The sequence below is a fragment of the Ambystoma mexicanum genome, chromosome 6q (assembly GCF_040938575.1).
Source record: "Ambystoma mexicanum isolate Mex_15411 chromosome 6q, UKY_AmexF1_1, whole genome shotgun sequence".
In the NCBI taxonomy this organism is placed as follows: domain Eukaryota; kingdom Metazoa; phylum Chordata; class Amphibia; order Caudata; family Ambystomatidae; genus Ambystoma; species Ambystoma mexicanum.
Window position 1 is genome coordinate 1076947513 of NC_090937.1, and position 26863 is coordinate 1076974375.

General features: G+C 42.9%; 1 protein-coding gene and 1 long non-coding RNA gene across 3 annotated transcripts in view; one reads left to right on the forward strand and one right to left on the reverse strand.

The window, feature by feature from the left end:
• The window catches only part of CEP135 (centrosomal protein 135), a 642577-nt gene that overhangs the window by 237917 nt on the left and 377797 nt on the right, over positions 1 to 26863 (reverse strand). For both annotated transcript variants that reach the window (XM_069631620.1, XM_069631621.1), the window contains exon 20: positions 24037 to 24147. In XM_069631620.1, the coding sequence (XP_069487721.1) occupies positions 24037 to 24147 (111 nt within the window). The remainder of the gene's footprint in view (positions 1 to 24036; positions 24148 to 26863) is intronic.
• On the forward strand, positions 702 to 19459 carry LOC138516468 (uncharacterized). Its single transcript, XR_011282274.1, has 3 exons — positions 702 to 945; positions 18946 to 19039; positions 19136 to 19459. It is a non-coding gene; the product is annotated as an uncharacterized lncRNA (long non-coding RNA).

The window sequence follows — 26863 nt, forward strand, 5'->3', positions numbered from 1 at the left end:
TATGTGCGGTAATCGCTCAAATCACCTCACGTGAGCATAAGCGCACAACCCGGAAAGCCACCTTAGCGACATGGTAGCCAGGGCTCGTCCACCGGCATCGACTGGAACATGTACTCAAGGAACCGAGATTGGATCCGGGGTGGCAGATCCTACAGTGAGCGTAGAGTGGATGTCATTGTATAAGTCCCTCCCATGAAAGTGCCCAAAGAACATGCTTTGAAAAGTTATCCAATCAGAGTAAAATGTGTACCTGGGGTGTTCCTGAATTACATCTGACATCCACAAATTGTCAAGATTCTGTTTTGAGCAAAGGTCCCAACATCAATGATAAATCACAAACCCTTTCTATAACAACTTTCAGCCTATCAAATATGCACAAGCAAATAAATGTCAAAGGATTAATGCTACTATGGACTTCAGGGCCCATAATGCATATGGTACTGGGACGAGGAAGAGGGATTCAGAGTTAATGAATATTAGAAGTGCCATTGAACCAAATGTGCAATCTAGTTTTCAAGCAAGGTACTTGAGTGGGACATTTAAATCCTACAACGAGTTACACCTACAGGAAGGTGTGGAAGTAGTAGTAGTAGAGGCAGAAGCAGTTAAGCTCCCGAGATTGCTGGAGAAGCAGTACGTCGAATGCCAGCTGGAGTCGACATGGACAGAAGAGGCAGACGTCCTTGCAGAATTCGCACAGCTGGAAGCAGCGTTTGGAAAGGTGGCGGAAGAAGAAGCTGAGCCGGGTGGGAGGAGTGCTCCCAACCCCACGTGAGCTGCTTCAGAGTGTGGGAAGAAGCGGAGGCCCTTCAGAGCTGGCAGAGCTACGTAGCAGAAATGACGCACAGTCGGCAGACATTGCGTAAGATCTGTCACCGAAGGAGGCAGAACGCTGACGACAAACAGAAACAGCAGAAAGGGAATCAGAGACGCCAGACACGACTGGTGAGTTGGCCTACAATGAGAGGTAACCCCTGGGCACTCCGAAAAGGATATGCGACAATAGATAATAATTTTGAATATCGAACAATTGCAGCAAAGAGTCTAAATGGGCGCAATTTCCGTTTTATGGGATAACGGGCTGGGGAAACCTGTAACCTGCATTACCCACAGCCAAGAGGCTATAAAGAGCTGACAGAAAGGCAACAAGGGCTCAATTCCCCTTCTATGGGATACCAACCTGGGGAAAACTGCAACCCACATTGCCAACAGCCCAAAGGCTGTGAAGAAGTAGCAGGGAAGCGAACAGGGTGCAACTCTCCTTTTATGGGACACCAGTTGGGGGGCGAACTGAAATGTGCATTGCCAACAGGCAAGGTGCTGGGGAAACCTGTAACTTGCATTACCCACAGCCAAGAGGCTATAAAGAGCTGACAGAAAGGCAACAAGGGCTCAATTCCCCTTCTATGGGATACCAACCTGGGGAAACCTGCAACCCACATTGCCAACAGCCCAAAGGCTGTGAAGAAGTAGCAGGGAAGCGAACAGGGTGCAACTCTCCTTTTATGGGACACCAGTTGGGGGGCGAACTGAAATGTGCATTGCCAACAGGCAAGGTGCTATCAAAGATCAGAGAAAAAGCAACCAGGGCACAATCCTCCTTTTTTGGGACCCCAGCTTAGGTGAACCTGTAACCCACATTGCCACAGATCCGGAAACTAAAGAGAGGCAGCCATTGTTCAGCCCTGCACACAAGGGATACTGGTTGGGAGAATTCTGGAACAAATATTGCCACTGAAATTACCGGTAGTTGTAGGAGTTTTTGGTTTTTCTCTTTTCTTCCTAGCAAGAGAATGAACCAAGAAAGGGACCCTTAGTAGTTAGTCCTTGAAGGCGAGTATACCAGAAAAGAAGATATATTTGAAGAAGTATTGTTGTGGCAAAAAGGTGTGGTGGAAAGAAGTAATTAACTTTGGTATTATTATGACGAACTGTTCCATCAAAGACAGCTGGTGTGCTATCCTGACAAAAGTATTTCAACTGAAGAAAAAGTGTGATGTGCTAAGGATTGTCTTGAACGTTAAAGAAAACAATTGCCTTGGTTTATGACCCTGTGTTTTGAAGGAGCAATTTTACTTTGTCAAGAAGGATAAGCTTTTGATTTTTTAACACGAGTTTGTGAAAGACATTTACATCATTAAGTGGAAGGACGTAATTGAAGGAAAAGACATTTTATATTGAACTAAATCAAACGTGGTTGAACCAGAAGGTTGACAAGGATATTCCTGAATTGATCCAGGGGAAGGGAGTTCAATCCTGGTCTTAAGGAGTACTTGCTCAAATCTAGGAGTTTGAACTTTCATTCTGTTTTGTGAAACTAAAGACAGCCAAACATTCCTTTGTTTGTTTTTGTTGTATGTATTAGTGCGAGGGTCAGAGACTTTTTGGACACTAGGTCTTCTTTCTTTAGTTTGTTATGTAAGGACATCCTCGCTAGGATAGGGAAAGATAGGCATTTATCTCACCCTTTTTATTTTTTAAGAAATAAACGTTGAGAAAACGACACCCCTGTGTCAGTCTCGCATTTGCGACCCCTCACACAACCCTAGGGTGTCAACCACCTTGCCCATCAGGCGTTGAAAGGGGGCCTACGGTTTACCTGGTGTAGGTGCAGGGAGCAGGTTAGGGAGAATTCTCAGAAATGTGCTAATTCCCTTCTATCTTAGAGACCCCCCAGCCCATTTGCTGGACTTTAGGACTTTTCATTTCTTACCTGGAGAGAGTGAGACCTTTTTCCCACTCATGTATTTTTCTGTGATTTGAACTCTGTGTTTCTATTGGTTTTGGAGTCTGACAAACTCCTTAGGCATCATCTTTTTACATTGCGTCACACAGCACCTTCAATGCAGTGGCACAGGGAAGTCTTTCAGACTTCCAAAAAGGTTTAAATATCTTCTCTTGGATAACTAGTGTTTCCAAGAACATTGAAGTGAAATTGACTTTACTTACATTGTAACTTTCTAGATACGGCATACACTAACTTACAATAGGGTGATGGAGGGGTTACTTAGGATCCCCTTTGTCTAGTTTCTCATGTAACATTTTTATGTTACCCTTTCTACAATTAATGGCTGGTGGCAGTGGTTTACTTTTTACTACCATTGAGTGTTTTTACCGCAGGCTGCAATTGCAGCTACAATAAAGCACCCATGGGTGCCTATTTCGTCAAAATGCCATGGTCTTCTTTTTTCACCATTTCTTGTTGTAGAGGACCTTCTTGAGATTTACTGTGCGTGAAAAACCAGGTTTGATCCCTTTGATCGTTTTGCCTTTGGCAGGCTTCATTGGTGAAGCCCGCCTCTGGATCCAGCGTGTCTGGTAGGGGCAGTAAGTGAGGGTGGTGCCCAAAACTCCCTGTGCTTAATCCCCTTGGTTACAGGAATGCACCCAAAGGTGATTCGCTGGCTGACTGTCCTTGAGGACAGCCTCCCTGCTGTGTGAGTGACAGCTAGGCTGTGAATGAATGGGAGAAACCTGCATAAACGGCAAGGCTTTTTGCTTGGAAGGCAGAGTCGACCACAGGACAAAGGAATCCGAAGAAGAACTTTGAAGAGACGCTTGCTCCAACTCCTGGACCGTTGGTTTGCCCGTTGAAGCCCTGTTGCCGTGCTGAGGCTCCGAATTCGCCTCGACTAGAGAAGCCCTGCAAGGATGAGTTCTCCCCCTGGGCTGGTGGAATCAATCAACCCCAAAGTGTACCTGTCTGGACATCCTCTCGGAGCTGGCTGTACTTCCACTGCTGCTGCACGAACCAATTTGCCAGGGAGAGGAACACCAGATCGAGTGCATCGCTTTTAAGTCAGACCCGTACTGCAGGAAGATCCTCCGGACTTCCATGAAGCAGGATTGACCAAGCCTGAGCCATCTCAGCAGAGTGCTGGACCCCAGCCGCGAGGAACGTCTAACAAGGTACCCGAGAACCGTGGTGGTGCCATTTGCGAGCGACGTGAGGAGCTGGAACCGCAAAGTGCAGCTGATCTGAAGTTTGCCCAATGCCGCTGCTGTCCGTCAATTCGTAGTGCAGGAGTCCCCAGATGTCCTCCCTCTTGTCCCTATGACTGAGGCCCAGGAACACCGGATCTGCAGACCTTCAACTGGAACGGCAGCAGCTGAAGTCAAGTTCTTCTAACCAAAGGTATTGTAAAACAAGGGGTTGCTTACCTCTTACTGTGTAGCCTTACTGGCTCTCAGTTGAGACTTGTCTTGGTTGCCCCTTTGCAGAGTTGCTTGCAGCTTTGTCCCTCACAAGCCTCCCAGCTTGCGGCCCATCAGTGATTTTGTTGCTACAAAAATTTCTAAAAACATTGTGCAAGACATTTTACTTACCTACAAGAAGATCTTCAGCTCCCCTAGACTTTGCTCAATTAACATTGGCTGTACTGGCTCCATGAGAGACTCTTCTTACCTCTGACCTTGTGCTTTGGCCATTCCTCCAGGAAAGGGTTCATTTACTTTACATTGGCAGTTCAAAAGTACTTACCAGTTTATGAATATTTTGTCAACCTTTGTTTTATTCCCATATCTAATCTTTTTGTACCAAACTCACTATTGCTCTAGATGTACCAGTGATATATCAATGTCCACAGTGTCCTAGCTATTTAAGTCGCCTGAGGGTGTAGGAAGTATGTGTGCCATCCCCAATGGGTATCATCCGATTTAGGGAAACTAAGTGTGTTTTGATGTATATTTTAAGGTTACATATTTTGCTCCCTTCTAAAGAAGGCTTATACAACTGACTGTTGAATTAATAAATAATTATTTAATCAGGAAACCTTGAGAGTAATTGTTTAATTGAATAACTGTCACTGTGAAACTCTGTTATAACCTTACCGCTCACACTGACCCCTCTTGAGATAAGCCTGGCTACTCAGTCACTCTACCAACTTGTGTAGTACATGCTTATACCAAAGGTTGGGCTAACTATTGCCAAGAGGACAATGCTGGTGCAGTCTCCAACACGTTACTGCGTACAATCTTGCCCAACAGAGCATGCCAAATTCTGCAGAAGTATCCAGGTCACTTATCTCTTGCAGATCAGCAGCAAGATCCAGCAAGACTCCCTCTTCCCCACAAAATTCCTCAGAAAGTCCCCAACTTCTCAGGGATGTACGAATTCCAGCCCAATTGGATCACCCTCCTCATAAACAAGCCCCTAGGAAGCGGGGCACACTCCTGAGGAATCCCCTTTTCTCTGTCCTAAATTGCATTTTTGCGACTTTCCAGAAATCCTCTGAACAGGTTCTGAGAGTCTTTACATTTTCACCTTTTTTTGCAGGTGCATTAATTCATGTTTCCTTTTTAGTCACAATTTTATTTTATTTATTTCATTTGTTGATAGCGCCCAAACGCGCATGTATCACAGCGCTAGGTTACATTGGTAGGCAGACAAACCATTGGTAAGAGCAGTAGAACGGTTACATAGTGGATTTAGCAGTGGTTACAGATGAAGGTAGGTAGTAGTACAGTAATACAGTAGGAATGGTAGAAAAGCAGTAAGGCATATTTGTTGAAAAGAATATATTTCGATATGCACTTAAGAGGACACAAAAAGGCCTCCCTGTGTACTTTAAGTCCTGTTCAAGATGGGCTGTCCTTTGTTGGCTGTCCCACCTTTGAAGGTGGGGAAGGGTGCCATTTCTTCATGCATCTTGGAATGAGGGGGGCTATCTGTCCCCAATCCACATTTCTCCAGGGGTTGGATGATGCTGGGCAGATTCTGGCTTTTGAACAGCCACCTCCAAGTTTGAATGTTGCAAGTCTCCTTATTGGAGGGCTGTGGTCCCCCCCGGCCCACTTTCTGGATATAAGGAGACAAGCTAGACCCAGGAACCAAGTCGATCACTGGAGCTGAGAAAACCCAAAGACGACAACGACTTAGGGTCGCTGGAGGACTGCTGCAGAAATCAGCAATGGCTCAACCAATACCACTCATTTGCGGAATTCAACCTTCTAATCGATAAGGATGACCCACCTTTATGTGATTCTTTCCTCCCTCTGACTAATGGGACCAACCAGTCATCTGTCCGGTTTAAGGTACATGGCCTGTTTTTGGTCGTTGGAGCGTGTTTGTTTGCATTTTCTCTGCAAAGCCCAAATCGAGCTGTTAATCGTTGCAAGAACCGCCGCTGGAACTCATTGTGGACATCCTCGAGGCTCTGCTGTGACGTTGGAAATCCTCTGTGCTGCCTTCCACCACGAGAGAAGCCTGCTGTAAGACCGAAGTCCTGCCACAAAGTAACCACGTGCCTCCTGACCCTGCTCGGGGTAATCTAAGACGTCAATCCATGAAGTAATCTGTGATAGTCTCCCCTTCATCGTGGGACTGAATATCGGTGTGTCTCTGCCCGTCTGGTGTCTCCTCAGGAACGCAGTACAATGCTTAAACCAACGACCCTGCATGGCAACGAAATTGAGGCACAACTCCAGCAATTTACTATTGCCTATATCCTTTAACCTTCTAGCTCTTGAACCCCCTCCACCCATTTGGGTTTGCATTGGAAGCAAAGTCATGCTTACTGTAGCGCTATCTGGTGCTGGCCCAGGGAGATGGTGTACGGGTCATCAGTTCCGTGGGTAATCCTTAGACCTCGGGGGTGGTAGCTGATTTTCTTCATCTGCTCTGCACTAACTAATTTAAGTACTTTACCTGCAGTAGGTGAGTGAGCAATCCTAGACTACTCACATCTCCCCCCCTTGATCCTTTGAGACAGCTAAAAGACTGCCAGTGACTTTCTCCAGGCTAGGGGAAGTTTTAGTATATGGTGAGGAGTGCCTTATATTATGAAGCTTATGTTCGGATGTGTGTAACATCTTTTCTCCCTACTTGGTAAATGTAATTATTATATGAATAACTGCTTGTGATTCTAAAGCAGTGTGTAACCCATAGTAGATTGCCTAACTCTTGAGTTGTATATATGTGCTTAAGCATATTTACTTCGCTTGGAATATGTAAAGTGTGCCTGAGTGTAGTACTGTAATAAATATTGTTATTTTTGTAGCTTACGTGTGTGGGTTCTAAAGGTGCAGACGGAGGAGACTGACACACACAGGTGGCATAGTGATTGCTATGGACTTTAATTAGTCAAGAAAATAAAGAGAAAACCTAACTTTCCCTACTTCTATGAGCAGTTTCCCTGCCTCAACTAAAATACTAAAGGGGTCTTTCAGATCTTCCTTGTAAACTAAAGAGTCCACCGTCCTGTGTCCAAATCTTTAATTCTGTCCCTTACACTTAATAACTAAACTAGAAGGTTGTGCCAATGTTATTGGTCAGGAGAATTGCTCCCTTTTCCGGGACTGGGTGGCATAGTTCTGGTTGCAAGATCTTGACCAGGGCAAATAACTCCCTTCCCCTGGTTTCAACACTTTACGCCTCTGATCATGTAAAACCCTCCAGGAAGGCTTGCACTCCCCACCCGAGTCCTTCATTCCGCGTCACCTCCCAGACAGGATTTGAATCTCCCACGCTGGAAATCCCTTGCGCCAGATGCCCCCTTCAGCTGAATTCGACAAAAGGTCTAGTCCTTTGTCGACCTTCATACTATGTTGCAAGCATACTCTTGGTAAAAGGATTAAGTCCTTCTGTTTCCCGGGTGTGAACTTCATCTAGCATGTTCTTTTTCATCCCGGTACTTCCTAGATAGACATGGTTTTGGGTCTTACAACAGTACCTGTTTCAACAATGTGCTGAGCTCTCAGAAGAGGAGGAGAGTGAATATGTGTGGTTGTGGTGTGGTGTCCCATGCCATACCATAGATGGCTGTGTCCTGGCCTCTCCCCATGAGATCCTCTTGTTGTGTACCAACCCCAAAGGGACTGTTGGGCAGAGGTCTCCCCACCCTTGCCTCATGGGAACAGGCTCCCCCTTGGGGATAATTGACATCTAGGGATGTCTCACAGGGTCTTTTGACTTACTATTTCTGCCAAGTGCTAACATTACTAACCAACAGTGTTCTTTTCCTGCATAGTTCAGCCTTGCTGCTTGGCCAACACTACTTAAGACAGTACAAAGGGGGTCTGGGAATCTCTCTACCAGCACGAACACAGCCCAATGACTTGTTCTTTGGTGAATAACCCCTGGGAGAGACTCTACCAAGTCTTTAGCTCACTGTCCCTTTCACAGAGAAGACATTTCCCTGCATCAGTCTTTGTCCTGCCCTGGGGCAGACCAGCACAGTGACCTTTTTTCCTTAACATTGCCTTGCAGGATACTTTTTTTTTTCCTTTATTTGTTTAGGTTTATTCAAACCTTTACAAAGAAATATAAACAGTAAAAAGCGATAAACATATTTCATTAAAACAGTATTTTCACAATTGCTTATACATTTACAATTTCATTAAGATCCAAAATACAAAGAAACACACATGAACGAATAAAGAAAAACATGTACCACATCCCAAGTATAACCACCTTAAATGCTAATACATTTACAATCTCATTAAGGTCCAATACAAAAAAAAAAAAACACATGAACGAATGAAAAAAAAGCACATACGACCTCCCAAAATATAACCACCTTACATGCAAAACAAACCTTTTAAGACCTTTTTAAGCAATGACACATTCTATATTATCCATTTAGGAACCAAGAGTACCCTCAACAATTCTTTTTTTATGTCAACACACAAGTGTTTTTCAAGAATTCGTTGACTTTTATTTTCAAGGCGATAGAAGAGCCATGAAGCGTTTCACACCAGAGTTTGTTTCTATCCACCCAGGCTGTATTAAATACAAATTGTGCAAAACCTTCCAATCTCTTCTCTCGAAGATTTGGACATTCCAGTAATAAATGTTTTAGGGATTCACCTACGCCTTTTAATTTACAGAACCGACATTCTTTGGTCCCACAAGAGCTCAACCCCCGAATGAACAGGATCTCATTTGTACTTAGGACGTTAAACCTGAAGCGCATATAAGAGTTTAGAAATTCTCTTGACGGATATTTTTTCAGGTATACTTCCGGGTAAGGACGGAATTTCCAATATGACACACTATCAGAATATAACTTCGAATTTAACAAAACGACACTGTTCTCCGACCAGTCAAATGCATTAACAACCTGTTATCGGTGTATTTACCGATAAACCTAAATCAAAGAGTTTTTTCTCACAGTCCTCTTAAGTTATACATAAAGTTTCCATTTGTAACATGTTTCAAATGAGCATAAATTGTACCGTTTTCAACAACCAGACATTTTCTTAATAGAGCCAGTTTTTTATTGAACATGATATTATTGCGTGAATGCAGACCAAGTTCATGTCTTATTAGCTCTAGAGGAATACATTTTGGAACATAATATAATATTTTTCGCCATATCATGGACTCCAGTTGACGTAAAAAGGGCCACATAGATGTCGAGAAAAATTCACACCCATAAAACAGTCTTGGCAACACCTTGAGCATATAGAACAGAATGCAGGGGTCAAAAGTACATTTACCATATGTTCTTTCAATGGCTCTTATTTGATTGAGAGCCACTTTTGCTTTTTGTGTCAGGCTGGTTTTTATCACTTTACTGGAGTTACTGGAAAAAACATACCCCAACCAGGTTAGGACCGTTTGGCTTTTAATTTTTGCACCATTACAGGTCCAATATGAAAAAAACGGGGTAGGACTTTTTACAACCCACTTGAAAGATTATAGTTTTGATTGGGTTAATTTTCAGTTTTCTTTCATCAATAAACATACCAAAATCATTTATCAGCTTTTGCAGGCCGATTTTTGTGCAGTCCATTAATAAGAAATCATCAGCATATGACACCCACCTAACAGTTGAGCCTCCAATTTTAGGTCCAATTAGACCGCTAGCATCCAAGGACCTGCCTGCATCAGACACATACAGATTAAAGAGTGTTGCAGCTAATCTGCATCCTTGTTTAAGCCTGTTCACAGTAGGAATAATATCAGTCAGACTTCCTTTATTATTCAGCCTGACTCTAATTGTTGTTTCTGTGTAAAGATGAATAATGACATCTAGCAAGGCTTTATCTATGCCTAACATTAACAAGGTTTTCCATAATGTAGGCCTATCGACAAGATCAAAGGCAGAACTTAGATCCATGGATGCAATATATAAGTGCTTCATAGCTTTCTGTTTGACCGCACTCATTAACAAATATCCACAAATAAAAAATGCAAAATCTTAGACCACAAATCAATGTTATTTTTTAAATTAGCATATGTCAAAAGATTGGGACCCGGAGTGGAGGTAGGCTTCGCTTTTTTAATTAAGCTTTTAATGTTCAGGATTGATGTGTCCAAATGGCATACAACATCTATGAAAACCTCAGGACACAAATAGTTTTCAGGAGATTTGTATAAAGATCCAAGGTACTTGGACCATACCACAGCATCTATAGGATTCAGTTGTAAACGCTGTTGATTACATTGGTCTTTATTTATTAAAGACCAAAAACTGGTATTACTGTTCCCATGCATGGCCTCTAACATTGCCTCCCCAGCTTTTTGGGCTAGCTCGCCTTTGATACTCTTAATCCAGTTCTTATATTTTTTTTTACATTGCCTAATTTTTAAACTCCTCTCAGTTTCACCCATGTCTTTTGTCTTTATATTTCTAATGGATTTTCTCGTAAAGATCTTTGCTTTTTTTAAAGTCTCAGCAAAAGTGTGTATGGGCACTTGATTAGATTCGGTGCTACCACTTTTGAGCACCTTGCTACGATATAACATATCTTCAATGTAATCACCAAAATTATCGACAGAATAGCAAACCAACTTTTTCTCGTAATTTGAATATGCAAAGTCCTGTGTAATAATATGGTTAGCCTTTTCCATTTTACCACGATTACATTTTACGTGTTTCCCATCATTGAATGCTTCAATTTGAATAGGAAAGGACAAAATGTCATTATTATCCTTACTCCATGGGCGTTCCAAACTTAACATTGCATGATCGCTATTACAATTTTCTATAACTTCAAACTTTTTACAATACAATTTTTCATGGGTGGTCACAAATATATAATCTAGTATGGAACATGATCCACGAGCAGCCCAAGTTGGCAAAATGTTATAGACCGGCTCCACGCCCCAACTCTTTCCAAATCCAGCCATTGACAACCTCTAGTTTTTTTACTATCCAAATTGGGCGAAAAAGCACGTATCTGATACAGTGCAGCTTTTGTAAGTGAACAATCCGCATTCAGATCACCCGCAAGTAAAATGAAACCTTGAGGGTATGAGTCAAGCCAATTGCAGATCTCTTCATTTAAATAAACAAAGAATTCCTGTAAATTGCATCTATTCTCATTGCATGTATTCCAATATACATTGAACATCAAAATATGAACAATTCCAACATCTGTGGTCAGTTGAAAACTTGCTCTTATGGCACAATCCAGCACAAAAGAGCTGATGCACACATCAATTCTATATGCCAACAACAAACCACTGCTAGGTCTACGTCTATCTTTTTTTTTTGCAGCTAGTCCTAGGGTATTAAAACCATCGATGTACAAGCCAGAGGTGACCCAAGTTTCTTGCAGCAGCACAAAGTCATATTTACTAAGTTTCACACTTACTTCGGTGTCTAGCAAAAGATCTTTATAACCTCTTGTATTCCATGACACAAGTTAAAAGTAAGACCTTGCGCTAAAGTGGTTTGGGAACAGATTTCAATTCTGCAATAGATTCTCATAGGGAAAGTGCAAGCCAGCGCCACTTTTGCATATACTTTAGACAGGACTTTGCTTCATTGATAACCTCAATCCCTTCATTTCGTGCAGGTGGGATTTCAGATGTTCTAGTCTCCGAGGTTCCATTGTACATCTTTTTTGTCTGTGGAGGCTTATGATTGAATGTATTATTGTAGGGTATAATATCAAAGCCCCTCCTCTGTAGCGAGCCCACCTCCTTCAAGAGAAGTGCTCTAATCAGGGGAGATTTGATGATCAGCCGTACATAATCATATCTCAGATTATGGATGAAGTCCACAAGTTGTATATCCGCCAATGTTATCAGGCAAAGTTCAGGGATTTCATTAAATAAATTCAATACATATGGTCTATTCAAGGAACTAGGACCACCTTCCTCAAGTACATAGTACATAATTAAACTATGCTCCTCTGGAAAAGCCGGTGGCCTTAAATGCCCAAGTGGCGGATCATTCTGCAGACTATGTCCCATTGGCACAGGACCATTGTGAACGATGGGCATTCTGCATGGAGGTTCAAATAGCCCATCCGTCATATAAGTAGTGTCTACAAAGTCCCTTGACAATGTGTTTTCGTTGGGTTCAATCAGAGCATAACCATTACAACTTGTGGCAAATTTCTTTTTTTTTTAGGATATTATCATCCATAGTTCCCAGAGTATGTTCTGAGACCCCGTCAAGGCCATGACCTGTACCATTTGTAACTGCTTCTGTTTCTGGCTTACAGGTCTGCCCAAATTCTTCATTTATAGGTCAAGAGTCTACATTTCGGGACCCGCATGATGATTGATCCAAGGTGCCAGTCAGATCATCATCATGCAGGATTTTTTTTAGTAACTTTCGGCAAGGCAGCCATGTTTTCACTCAGCTTCTGTTTTTTTAAGATGTTTTCGACCAAGCAACAAACATCTTGCTCTGTAAGGCCCTTCTGGGTCTGCACACGTTCTTCATTTATAGGTCGAGAGTCTACATTTCGGGACCCGCATGATGATTGATCCAAGGTTTCACTCAATTTATCTTCATGCAGGATATTTTTAGTAACTTTTGACAAAACAACCATGTTTTCACTCAGTCTCTGTTTTTTTAAAAAATGTTTTCAACCACACTGCAAACATCTTGCTCTGTAAGACCATTCAGAGGGGTCACACATCCAACCACCTTAGATTCATTCACCATGACATGCTCAATCCTAGGAATAGGACTACCAGTTCTGGCTTGTATATTTAGGATTTCACTAACTACAGGACCAGAGTCATCGTATGACTGCAAATCGTCAACACAAACCACATTATCTTTCATCAGGTGAGGGAGTACACAAGGTGACATGAGACCAGTTGAGGACGGTGTATTGGAGCGTGACTGCATTTCTGGATTTTTAAAGATATCAAAGATGTCGGCCACGCCTCTTTCCATACGCCTAAGATTTTTATCAATCCTGTCTGTCGCCTGTTTATGTTTTAGAGCATCTGATAGTCTATTGGCTCCCTCAGTATAATCTTTCTCAGATTTGTTTTCTATTTCAGCTGTTCCTTCACGTGATGTATAATTCTTTCTTGCAGCACTAGGCATTGTATTTGCACGTGACTCATAGGGAACTTCTTTATCGTTACAAAGGTCATCACAAGCAGTTCGTAGGTCTATATTTTCTCATAAACTTACGCGAACTGTTGTTTAAACTCTTGGGCTGAGAAACATTTTTTTTCTTTTTTGCTTTTTTCGCTTGTTTTTTAGATATTTTTGTTGACACAGGCTCATTCAACATATTTCATCCCTTCTCACTATCTTCCTTACCATCTGATAGTGTAATTACATTGGACTGTTGTACATATACTTCTTCCTGGCCCAGAATTGTGTTATCAGAAATAAGTATAGGTGCGCTTCTAACATCCTGGCCCAGGATTGTGTTGTCAGAAATAAGTATAGGTACACTTCTAGCCTCTTGAGTACTTGCTGTTTGGAAACCACCATAAATGTTTTGATGCACCAAATCCGAATTTAGTTTTTTTTATTGCATTTTTCCTCCCACTCGTTCATTATACTAGAACACAGTTCTGGTAAGGCTCTTAATGCCAGTACAATTTCATTCAGCAGTCTAGACTGCTTCTTGAGCTCGATAAACATGAGCCCATTCACACTAGTTTGTTCATTTTCTATATTTACTTTAACATTATTAGAACATTGATTGACCTCACCCTCTGTGATGGTTTCTAGATGTTGAGTGGTTCCCGTTAAGGATTGATCCGCTGTACTAAAAATAGGGGGCATATTATCAAACAACAAGCTTGAATTTAGGTCACATGGTAACATATTATCAGGAACCAAGGTACTATCCACTTCGTACAGGCTTTGGGAGGAAACAGGAAAAACAGTATTACACATATCTGAGGCGCTACCACAGACATTTGTACACGGCTGTGCACTTTCAATTAAATCGTTGTCTGTGTCTGACGCGCCAGGCAATGCTTTCGCTACGGCCAATGCCATTCTTGCCCGACGTGTCAGGATTTTAGGAACAAACGTAGCTTTCTGAATTATTTTCCCTCTGTAAACAGACATTAAGGCTAACGAACGGGACGTGAGCCCAACAGGATTTTCACTACGTTCTTCGTTTGTGCCTTTATGCAGATGTATTTAACACTAACACCAGAGGAGTCTTATGCAGCTTGACTCAGTATCTGCCCAAGCTGTAATTAACCACCCAGCTTGACAAGTGCATATATGTGCAGATAGCTAGACAGAGCAAGTATGCAGTACACAACACAACCTGTGAGTGTGACTTGACGCATGCATCGATGAGCAGACTTCACAACTCTATGCCTTAGACTTAATCTTACCTCAGACTTCTAAGTGTGGAGATGCGTCAACAAACCTAAGAATGTTGGACTCAGCGCATAAGGGCAGAGAAAGGACAAAACAAAAAGAAAGCCTCTCAAGCCACTGTGCCACAGCTGACGCAGCTGAACAGCTACTTCCGAGCTACTTCTCGGAGCGCGCGCACAGGAGCGCACGGCCGGCCTGTTTTATTGACGCTGAGTAAAGAGGGCGTGGCTTCAGTTCACTAAAAAGAAGTAAAGTATAAAATTACAGACTATAATTCTCATTAACCAAGAATAAATAATTTAGAGTGTCCATCAATGTTCCTTTACATTGTTGAGAGTGATTGGGGCGGGATAGGCGTCGTAGGAGATCCTCTCCTCACGTAGCTCGTAGCATGTAGCCCGGAGTCTCCTGGCAGAACAGCTACTTCCGAGCAACTTCGCGCAGGATACAGGAGCAGACCCAACTCAAAATGGTGGGCATGCAGAGCAGCAGTGGTTGGCTCTGAGGAGATTGTGAGTTAGTTTGTAATCTAAAAGAAGATTCGTAACTGCCTTTCATTTCTGTCATGTTCAAGGAAGGTCACAGTAAAGAGAGTTCCAGTAAAATGCTAAGGAAAGCAGAAGAAGATATCACAGGAAAACACTGTCATCTGAGAATGAAACTGCAGAATTTATAAGTGCTGAAATAATTCAGCAAGTTTTTTTTTTCAATGAGAAATCAAACAAAAAGAAGGTTTTGAATTGTACATAGTTAAATATGCAACTTCAGAATTGTGAAGAGGCTCAGAAACGTTTACATCTGCTCAACGTTTAACTTTAGGCAGTTCTATTTAATGCACTGTAACTGTGAAAAAGCGAGTTAGGTATGGCTAGAACGCTATGTTTATCTTCATTGTGAAGGTAGCACAGTGAAGAGTGGATTAGTTGTGCGTGGGGTCCGTTGTGAGGGGATTAGAGGAAGGAACCTTCTGATGCATGAAGACATAAGCAGTGCGAGTCACAGCAAAACTGATTTAGTCGTTACTAGACTGCACAGTCAACACTGAGCGGCAGCGACCGTGCCGTTGCATCATATCAGAGGCAGCGAGGGCTGGGAGAAACGAGAAAGCAGTAATGTCTCTCTTCGATGGTGAGCGCGGGTGCAGGGCTGCAGATAGCTCAGTCTTCCTTGCAAGCCGCAGAAGAAAAGCTTAATATTTTACCGGAGCAAGTAAGTGCTTGGAACTCAAATAATGTAAATAGTTATTGTTGAACTTGGCAATATGGAAAAGAAACAAAGGCATATGAAGAGCTATAGGCTCTGCACTTCCCAAGGAGGACATTCTCTAAAAAGCTAGTAGGAAAGGGAAAATTCAAAAGAAAACTTGAGAGGCTGCTATAGCAGGGTAAACATTTTTCTCTGTATGAGACAGCAAATATTGGCATTGCTGAACGAAGGTATCTGTGACTGATCAGAGTAGAACAGTTTAGCTTCAAAAGAACTTTTCAGTAAAAGGTAATTCCAAGAAGTCTAGAGAAAATCAGTAGAGATTCTATTGAAAACTTTTTCGAAATGGACCTCCAAGCTTGTGGCAAAAATTTCAGGTGTCTAAGGGAAAGTGGTATTAAATATGTTTAGAAGTGTCTGATACAGAGAAGTTACATAACCACAGAATGTATTCATCTTGCAGGTTTCCTGAAGGCATAAGGTTCTGAAGTCAGAGGGCTATCGACAGGGACCTGTTCTTTTTTATTTTATCCACTTTCCCTTTCCCCCCGTCTCGGGCTCATCACATCAGCAAACATAACAGATTGTTGGGAGGACCGGACTAAGGGGTCTGGAGAACTCATCTGCTGCTGCAGGATTTAAGAGCTGGGACCTTAGATTTTCAGACATTCCCACCAAATATGCATCAAGTATCACACTCTTTCAAAATTCCTCTAGAATACTTTCGAGTGATGAAGTGAAACATTTGCCTGTCTTTGCAGAGTCACAGAGCTTCTATCGCAGAATCTATAATTAGTTTCTTTGTAATGTAGGCCAATGAAGGCCTTTTTAATTTGTTCCTAGGCTCCCTCCCATTCTTTTAACGATATGGCCCAACAAAGGTCGGCTCTCTACTTCACCATATAGCTCCCTCTTGGCAGACCTTACAATGCTCCAAAATTTGATTGATATTTGATATAAGCCCTTTGGTGGATATGTTCGAGGCCAAAAGCTTCTCAAAGGCATGGAACAGGGAGCACATGTTGGTTTCTTTGTTTGTGGGTGCATCACCCAATGATGCAGTCCAAGAAGGATGTTATATCACCCCCAATGAACATGTCAGATGCACCATACACGGTTGTCCCTCCAAGTGCTGAAAGACTCTATCTTTTTCCTGGGAAAAACTCATTCACATTAATCGGTGTGAAAGGTGACAGAAAGGATCTGCCCTTAAACCTTGCCCCTCAAACTGCTCAGCAGCCAAAGGAGTTAAATGGATGAGAACTAACAAAATGAAACCTGGCTCTTATCAGAGCCCTGTTTACCTTTGTTTTAGCACTGCCCATGTGATATCTGGCCCAGAGATCAGAAGAAAAGTGGCAGGTGTACCAAGGTGAGTCACCAGGGGGACTAATTGGAACCCCTGGCGACACCCAATGACGTCCATGGCTTCAGCATGTTGAAGTGGAATGTCTTCCAGAGAGGAATCCTTCACCACAGATTTGCTTTGTAAAACTAATTGGAAGGTAACTTCTTTCAGCAATATTTACCTCTTGCACCACTATGCTGTGGTGAAAAGCACCAGGCTCTCTTCTCAGGAGTCTTGTGACCTGACCTTTGGTCCTGTATAAATTCCTGCAGCAGTCTCATGTGAAGTCATGCATTCTGGATGATATAAAATGCATGCAATTGAGTCGCAAAGCAAACCGACTTGCCTTGCTGTTTGTTGTTGGTCAGCTACTGGTTGATGCACTTCCTGTGGACTGATTAATCTTTCCTCCGAAAGGGACACTTTTACAGTGATGGTGACGAGAACAGCTACTAAGTATTGAAGATATTGAAGATTTTTGATTTTCTATCGGAAAAGACTAGTAAAATTGAAGTCTAGGCCTTGCTTTTATAGAGTTCGAGGCAACTGGAACTCCTGTTTCACTTTCTCAAATGAATTCACTTTGTTCAGCCAGTCATTGAGATATTAGTGGAAACAGATCTTCTTGGACTTCACCAGGTAGGCCGCCACTATCACCATCCATTCACAGCCAATCTCTTTTTTGAAGTAGAAGAAACATCTGGAAAGAAGCCAGCATCCCGAATTTCTCCTACACCCTCTTGTTTGACACTTTCAGACAAAAAGGTTGGTCTGACTTGAGCTGTGCCTTTTATTTCGGCAAGAAAATATCTTGAGTAAGGGCCATCTCTCATTGTTACGTATACCCACTTTGCACTGTGTGTCCTGTTCAGCATCTTGTCAACCTATTGGACCAGTCAGTCCATGTAAAGAGGTCTGCTGAATTTTCAAGGTACAATATTTGAAGGAGAAACAAAAAATCAGAATCTGTAGCCATCTTTCACACACTCAAACACCTATTTATCCTTTGTGATATTGTCTCAAGCAATAGAAAAACTTGCAGCTATATATTGTCCACCTCCTTTTCCTTGCTTTTATCTGTTTGTGATGCAGGACGTTATCTGGGGCAGTGGTTGGTGTCCATGGTATAATGAACATGCTGCTGAAAACCCATCCTCTTGACGATGGATGTTCTATAAACCTTTCTCTTCAAGTCCCAACCCATAGATTTTCAGAGTGTCAGTTTTTGTTTTCCTGCATGTAACTTTCCTGAAGGCGCCCAAGCAACATATTTCCAGCAAATAGAAAGACTAATATATTTTGTTGGGCATCAACTTTAGGGCTGGTTCGTCTGGTCCAAGATTGCCTTTGAAGTGGGAGGCCAAGGCAGTAACCCGTAACTGCGAGATGTCAGGTTTCTGCAACATTCCGCTTTATGTAAGAAGGCATTCTTTCTCTTAAGTGTTCCAGCTTGCAGATAAAGAGAACACAATTCCAGTCTAACCATTTGAAGGTTATGAACTCCATTTTCTTTGAAGAAAAGGCATTTTCTGGCAGCAGTGATTGTTCAAAAGAGGTTACACAGGAGTGAAACATTTCGTTAAAGGTTTTACATTGAGGAACTTCTTAATTGCACCTTCCAGCTATCCAGGGAGGCTTAACATGTATTTAACATTACAAGGGGTGAGAAAGAAGAGAAATGAGAAAGATAGAGACAAAGGCTACCGCTGCATGTTTTTGATCACCGCCACCCCAAATAGCGTTTAACCAGCTGTGAAACACTGCATGTTAATAGGTATTTACAGACCTATGCCCCATTTAAATTAAGCACAGCCATTTTGTACTATCAATCACCTAATGCACCCCAGTGGTTGACACTACCTCCCGATTTATCTCCGTCTCATTATTGTTTCTACTTAGCTCCTGGCATCTGACTTATGCAGTTTGCTCCCCAGCCGCATTTAGCAACTGGTAAATCAAGACCTCAGTCAAGGCGTCTACTTACCTGAACATGGTAGGTTCCCACTTTTCAGATCTCTCTCTCTCTCTCTCCATACTTTGGCATCACCTCTCTACTCTTAACTAACACAGTCCCCTTTCAAACCTATAGGTGGACGCCCATCCCATCCCATCTAACATCATCCTGACCACGACTAACCGTCCTGAAGACGGTTCGGCACAACCTAGCAGCGCTGCTCTACTCTACACAGCCACTGCCTTTGCCATCAATATACCGAACCAGAAACACCAACCTGTGTGTCGACAACGTTAACGTATTGTCATTTTAAGCAATACATGAAATAAATTGTCACTCTGCCTACTAACCCACGAATGTGCAGATTACCATGTGCTCAATAATGCATATTCCTAGTGCTATGGCACTCTCTGTAAATATGTCTTTTTTGTTACTGTAAATAAACCCTGTTTCTTGACATTCCTGTATCTCAAGGTGTTTTGTCTTTGAGCTAGCAGCCACCTAGCTCCGCTGCATTGTCTTGGTGACCCATGTCACGCCTATGTCTAGGGTAGCCTTTGACTCTCTTTCTCATTGTACTCCCTAACCCTCTAGAGTCAGGCCCCTGTAAAAAAAAGGAGGGTTCTGCCCATTTTTTTCTATATACATTACAAGGGGTTACAGGAGGGGTATTTTTTGATAGGAAGGAAATAATATTTCTTATTTTCTCATCCTCTGCAGGTACTCAGCAGTATGAGGAGGGTGACCTGTGTCCTTGTTTATTTTACCCACTTTCCCTTTCCCCCGGGGGTGTTCAGACAGTTGCTGCTGTTATCAGTAGCTGACTACACATCTTGGAGGGACTCTGGGGCTCAGCAGCTCCTGCGGGCAAGGATTCAGGACCGGACACAAGCTTGGCAACATCCTTCAAGGCTCTCATTACCTAGTCAGACAGGCGATAACCTTCTTTTTGCTAGCTAATACAAATCTTGCCTTCTGTCAAAAAAGCATATGCAAGGTCCCCGTTGCATATGCAAAGCCAAGCACTACATCTAGCACCTTTTAGAGAGGTGGCTGCAGTAGTGTAAACTATTTTCTCAGGGTGTCAATTTTCTGCTTTTCTACTCAGGGAGAGCAGACGACTGAACAGAGGGTCCGAGGTCGCCGATACGGCCAGTCAATCCAGAGATGGATCTTTCCTTAGGAACAGAGGGTTAGCATCAGAGCCTATACAAATTCCCACACCTCTGCCACTGGATGACTAAAGCTGGCATCATGATGATCTCCATTGTGGCTTTCATTATACCTCGTCCTAGTTAAATGAGTGGGCAAGGAGGTTTCTTTGGCTTGAGTGTCTTAAAGATAATAGAAGACTCAGCTTGAGGTGTGGATGTCTGAATGTTCAGCCTTATTGCAGTTCTCCTCACATTTCTGAAAAGGTTACAACATTGAATCTTGAAAGTCAGTCTCGTGTGATTTTTGGAGGGGTCTTGTGTAGCAGTTTGGTGAATTTGAATGCTCTACAATGCTTTTTCGATGATGTGGTCACGACCAATGGAGTCTGAAAGCCTTCAGGCCATAGTAGAAAGCCACATAAGTTGTAGACAGTAGGGATACCGCTCAGTAGGACCAATCTGGTTTTGTAGGAAGTCGGGGCTAGGGTGGGATTGCCCAACCCTAGGTTCAAGAAAAAAGGACAGCCGCAGGGCTGGCCGGATATCAAAATAAAAACCCTTGAACTTCACCTGGGAGTTGGTGTGTTCTTAAGGCCATCTGTTACAATACTTGATAAATAACATTACAATGTAATGCAATTTGTTTTTTGTATAGCGTCTTTTCCCACTGGTATGGTCTCAAAGCGCAGTAGGTGAACGCCGTCGGGAGATCAAAGTCCAAAGTATGGGAAATTTGTCAGAGAAGTTTAGAATGCATGTGTGCATTTCAGCCAATACGAAATTGGGTGTGGATGTCCATGCCCCTGTTAGCTACCCATGTCGAGCAGGCATGTGGATGGCTGCTGTGAGGTAGTCTGGAGGGTGTGCGAGTGCAGGAGACACATTATGTGTACAGCTAGACCCAATTTTCGTCATGGGACTCAGCTGCATTCTGATGGCAGAGTTGTTAAACATTGTGTCTTAGGGTGGTGTATGGTAGAAGGTGTGTGCCGGTGGTTGGACGTGCCTGCGGCTAATATCCATCAACAGAGTGAGATACTTACCTTGAGTCCCAACTATGTCCAGAGGTCTAATGGAGTTTGTCCTCTACCTTGCTCTGGAGAGATCCTGAAGAGAAACAATACTGCCATGGCCTAAATGCCATGTGGGTAAACCCAAGGCAAGGGTTCATCAGGGTGCAGGTGGGAAGAGCCAGGTCTTGAGGGCCTACCGATAGGCAAGGTGATACTCTAAGCAGCGGATGCTAAGTGGAATTGAGTGTGTGTGAGCTTGGACGGAGAAGGATCCCCCTATTCTAGTGGATTTGAAGGGAGGGATCAGAAGGAAGATTTCTGAGCCTGATCTCAGGTTTCTATTGGGTTTGTAGTGGGTAGGTTTGTGTTGAATGAATTCAGGTCCTGTCTAGAGGACGGGGTGTTAGGCAGGAACCTGTCCAGTTCCCTTAGGGACCACTGCAAAAAGTTTAAGACCACAGGAGTTCGCAGTAAACCCAATTGGTAGCAGTCTGCACCACCCAGATTTACTTGGTAGCTGTGGCTGAGCAGTCAGACTTCTCTCTAGAAGAGTTAGGCAGTATACAGAGCATACACAATAGGGCAGATAAACACAGTAAAACAAGCAAACACTGACCAGAGCTTTGGTGTAAAAGATATATAATTATTTAACAACACATCTATAAAAACACACTGGCAATAATATCAAGCAAGTTCAAAAACACAGTCACTAAAGTATGTACACTCCCTTAAAAGAATATTAGACAAGTCTTAAGTAAAGCACCACTTATTTTCAGACAGCGGTGGGCGCTTAACGCAGATGGCATTCTAATAATTCGGTTTAAAGGGGAGATAAAGGCAGAGCATGAATTGAAACAGATCCCAACACTTTCAGAAGAACACAGCAAGAGAGGAAGGCAGAATAAAACCGTGAGGTTAGAGTTCAGAAAGCCAGATCCACTTTAAGAGGATCAGAACGAAATGTGTCCAAGGTCAAACGGTTGAAAAGTGCACAAAAGTCTCGAAAAGGTTCAGAAAGAAGTTGAACCAAAAGAAAGGGACCAGTTAGATGGTCAAGAGACCAGCCCAATCTAGAAGGTTAAGGATTTACTGTCACCTTGTAGCAATCTATAGAAAGGGAGACCAGGCGGACACAATACCTTGAAATGGTGAGAACGCTCCAGCGGGGGCAGTTGTTCCTGGCAGCGGGTGCAAGTCAGTGCTTCGTCCAGGGGAAGAGAAGATCTTGTCGGGGAGGAAAGCAGAAGGTCATTGCACTGCCAGAGAAGAAACCAGCCGCGGAGTTCTCGATTAAAAGGAGCGGTCCTTTTATTCACGATTCATTGGTAAGTGACTATCCGGTTGCCGGGGTGCTTGGCACGGGCAATTCGACCACTAGATGTCCTGGTAGGCGAAAAAGAAAGCAAACTGGTTGTCCCCAAGAGCTCAAAGGGAAAAGACTCTCCGGCAAGAAGATCTCTGTCATCGGGAAGTGGTGAGATGGTTCAGCAGGGCTCCACCGGTGGTGTCGCCGTTGCAGGTCGGCTCAGCTTCTCCTTCTTCGGATTTTCAGGTCCTGTGGTGACTTCTGAAGTTCCAGTCCCAAAAGCCCTGCTTTTATGCAAGAAACCCCCATTCATTCAGCCTAGCTGTCGATCAAACATGCTACGTGGTGAGCGGGGTGGCTCACCACTTGGGCCAATCACGCAAGAGTGCGACTTGGGTTGGCAAGGCAACTTAGTCCAAGGTGCCTAAACCCCCTCCCTCACCCCCTGTGGTACCCAGACAGAGTGGCACCACTTTGGAGGACTTCTGTGTAGAAGCCCGCCAAAAGTGGAACAAAGGGCTCGACCTTTGGTTTGGAGTTACAGAGGCGAACACAAACGCCATTTTAAAACCGAGTTCTGGCAAAAAGACCCTACTGGTGAATTAATATTAAATAAATAAACCGGCGGTATCTTTAGCATTGCACCAAAAAGTGGTGCGTTTAAAATACATGGGAACATCCCATAGAGAATATTCTTAAGGAATATTCCGCGTGGTAACCACTGCCACCAGCCAGAAACTCGACGAGGGAGGACTGCACAGTACCCCCTCGAAAAACAGACCCAGAGGCAATCGAATTACCCCTACCAGTACTTCCACATTATGATGGTTTGTACTGGTTCTGTTACTAAATTTGGGACTAGTAAAGCCAATGGTGACTTTACATGCCCTGGGAGACAGTAGTCAGTCCCAGGGTATGGAGTCTATGGTGGGGTGTCACTATGACACCCCTGAGACCCTATGGAGTAAAAGACCCCATAGCCCATAAAACACATTAACAGTCAAAGGAACCCCTCAAATCATGTCCAAGAGTGTGAGGAAAAGAGTCTCACTCTTGGCAGGAGAAAAAAACAAACTCCAGAAATCCGGCAAAGCTGCTGGGGGACTCACTAGGTTATGAAATGCAGCCTAAACAGAGAATTCTCCCTAACACGGGGCAACAGTGGGTGATGCACATGGCTTTGAAGGTGGCCCGTCAGCTGATGGGTAACCACTGGAGCACCCGAAGGGCAGGTGTCATGTTCTCTCTGGGAGCAAGGGAAAGGAGGAACCTAACAGCAGAATCTTGGACCAGTTGGAGCTTTCTGAGTTGATAAGCAGGGGAGCCCAGGTAAAGGGAGTTAGCATAGTCTAGGTAGGAGAGGACGATAAAACAAATGTCCCGGGTGAATGACATGAGTTAGCAAAGTTTTATGAAGTGAAAAAGCTCAATCCACAGGGAAGTCTTCTGGTACATGCAGAGAACCTGTGAAACTCCTTCAAACAGTAAAAGGGTTGAAATGCTCGTTCTTCTCAGAACATACTGTGCTCTATGAAATATAATGTCGCATTGTCATTTACTTACCTTGGTAGCCATCAGAGTTTCAATCCTGGAAACCTCTGTTATATAACTGTGAACTCTACGCTTCAGTTCTTCCTTTTCATGCAGAGCAGCTTCGAGTTCAGTGGTGACTGCCTGTTGAAAGAAAATCAATGATTATTCAATATTATATACAACAGACAAACTCCTTTACAGAGTAGTAGTAGTAGTCGTCAGTCGTCCAGGGTCTTAGTTTCCGTATGTAAGAAAAGAAAATGCTACTTAACAGTATTCAGGGGTCCTTTTCACAAAGTCTGGAATCGCAATATTCTTACTTGGCAACAGTCAGCCTGGTTAACATTTTTGATCGGCTGGCACATACAAATCTGACTGATGCCTTGATAACAAGCTAATACGTTTACAAACATTAAATACATTATAACATGAAATAAAGAATCAATTATAATGGTTTGATCTTATTTGCAGGCTCCCGTCCAGGGTGTGCACGCCAGCACTCCACCCGCCTTTGCTGTGTAGGTGAGCGAAGATTTACAGAAAAGGTTTCACAACAGGTTTCTGCCATTGCAGTGTGCTTTACTATAACACAGTGCAGCTAAACAGGATAAATGTCTCTACTTCATTTCTTGTTTCTTAATTTCTTACATTGAAAGTAGGATAAGTTAGCAATAACAAAGATGACTTTCTGTATTACATTTGAAATGTAGTATCATGGTGACAGAGACAAAGACACACAAATGCCACCACAATGGTCAACTATTAAGAACCATCAATGGTTTCTTGATCACTGTGCAAGGCACATGTGCATGGTTTAAAACTGACTTGGTCATTATAGGGATTAGGTTAGGGGGCCTCTCAGCAAACCTATTTGAGAATGTAAGGGTGAAATGGCTACTTTCTGTAAGGAGACAGGCTATCTAAGTTGGTGAGGCTTCATAGCATGAATGACACTCCTCAGCATACATCACACCCCTACTTCTCAAAATAGAAGAACAAACAGGGATATTAGTCTGAGCAAGCAAGTCTTTAAAGTCCAGATTTAAAAACATTGTCGATATAACCTTTCCTGTATTGTACTCTCTGCCTGAATGTGTAACATGCACGCCTCTGGGGTGTGCTCAGAATGATGCATAGTTAACAGCACAAATCCTCATTTCCTCAAGTCTAAGACTAAAATTATTATAGACTGGGGGTGGCTTTGCAGAGTGTTCATACCCAAGAGTGCTAACGAAATCGGTTGTGGTGAAGGTCATCATGATCTGATCACTACATCCTGTTTTTTCCGTCCACTGTACTATCCTCTACCCCTTTCGATATCCAAACCAAAATCCATCCAGACTTTATGGCCTCTTCTCTTGACCAAAGCATTCAGGAGCTGGCTTGCCACACTTCTTGCCAACTATTGGAACAGCCTCCCTTGAAAGGCACCAACCAAGCACTCGTTACTTCTTTTGGGCACGACTAACATGCATGCTCCACCTCACAATCTTGTGCGAGTCCTCAACCATGCATCTTCCCTGCAATCCAGCAATTGAGAACCAACATGTACATTCACCTACATTTCTGCAGCAAACTGTACCCCCCCTCTCCAGCTCTCCTTGCCACCTTCAAGAAATCCCTCTACACATACTACTCTGACATTAACGCTGCAGCATGCTACTACACTTATGCAAGGGGTTTCCTATCCCTATTTAGTAATGTGCAAGGAACTCCTGTGAAACGGTATGTTGGATTATCAGCCTGTAAATAGTATGAGAGATGAGCACAAACCTTACCACGCACATGCGCGAGATGAGGATCCGGGGGTTAATAAAAAAAGGACAGGCACATAAACCTTAGGCCCGACATATGCCTCAAGTGCCTCCACCTGGACGAAAGTAGGGCTAGCTCCAGATCCCCTTTACCTGTGAAAGACTTTCCAATGACCTATTTTGGACGGGTAGGGTTCGATTATACGTTCTATCTGTGTTGAATGAACACTCTACACCAATGAAATTGTTAGCCAGGATGGGTAGCTTTTAGATTATGGAAATAAATAAATATAGCAGCAATACATTGTCAATACATAGTGAAGTTGAAGAATAAATAATCACTATGTACATCCACTATTATAATATCAGCAACATCTTAGTTCTTACATGGCTTCATGACCAAAGTATGGGGTGCTTGATACTACCATACATAATTAAAGCGCCTACTTCCATAACCAGAAAGGCCTATGGAAAGGTTATATATTAGTGAGTTCGTACCTTGGGTTTTCAGTTTAACCCTGAAAAACCAGACATGGGCAAATTTGAACCACCAACTTTAAATGCAGTTCATCATTTTTAACATTTAGACAAATGGTGAAATGCAGCACATCAGTTGTCGGCACAGACCCTCTTTCCTACACAATAAGTTTGTTTCGGGGGTCTTACATAAATTGCCAACATCTCCTCTTACTACCCTAGAAAGTTTGCCCTGAAGTAAAAGATAAAATAACCACACACCTAGTGGCATATGCAGTCTTCCACACACCTAAACAAGATCCCCAAAGACACAAACAAAACACAAAATGGCTAACAAGCCAAAGAAAGTAGGTTGGTTAATTCCAACCGATCTTTGACTTGACAAAGTTATAAAACAAAGCTCACTGAAAGGGCTAAAAACAGTTTTCTTTTTAACTTATATACATTAGGCAAGTTCTCTTTTCTCCGACCTGGGAGGTGTACTCTGCTTATATTGCTCAGATAAACAATATCACGTGTCACTAAACTCCAAAATGCTTTGCTAAGCGTTTATGAAATCTGTCTGAGAAACAAACTGCTTTGTGCGCTAGAAACTGAAACATACAGCAGCGGAGTCACGACAATGA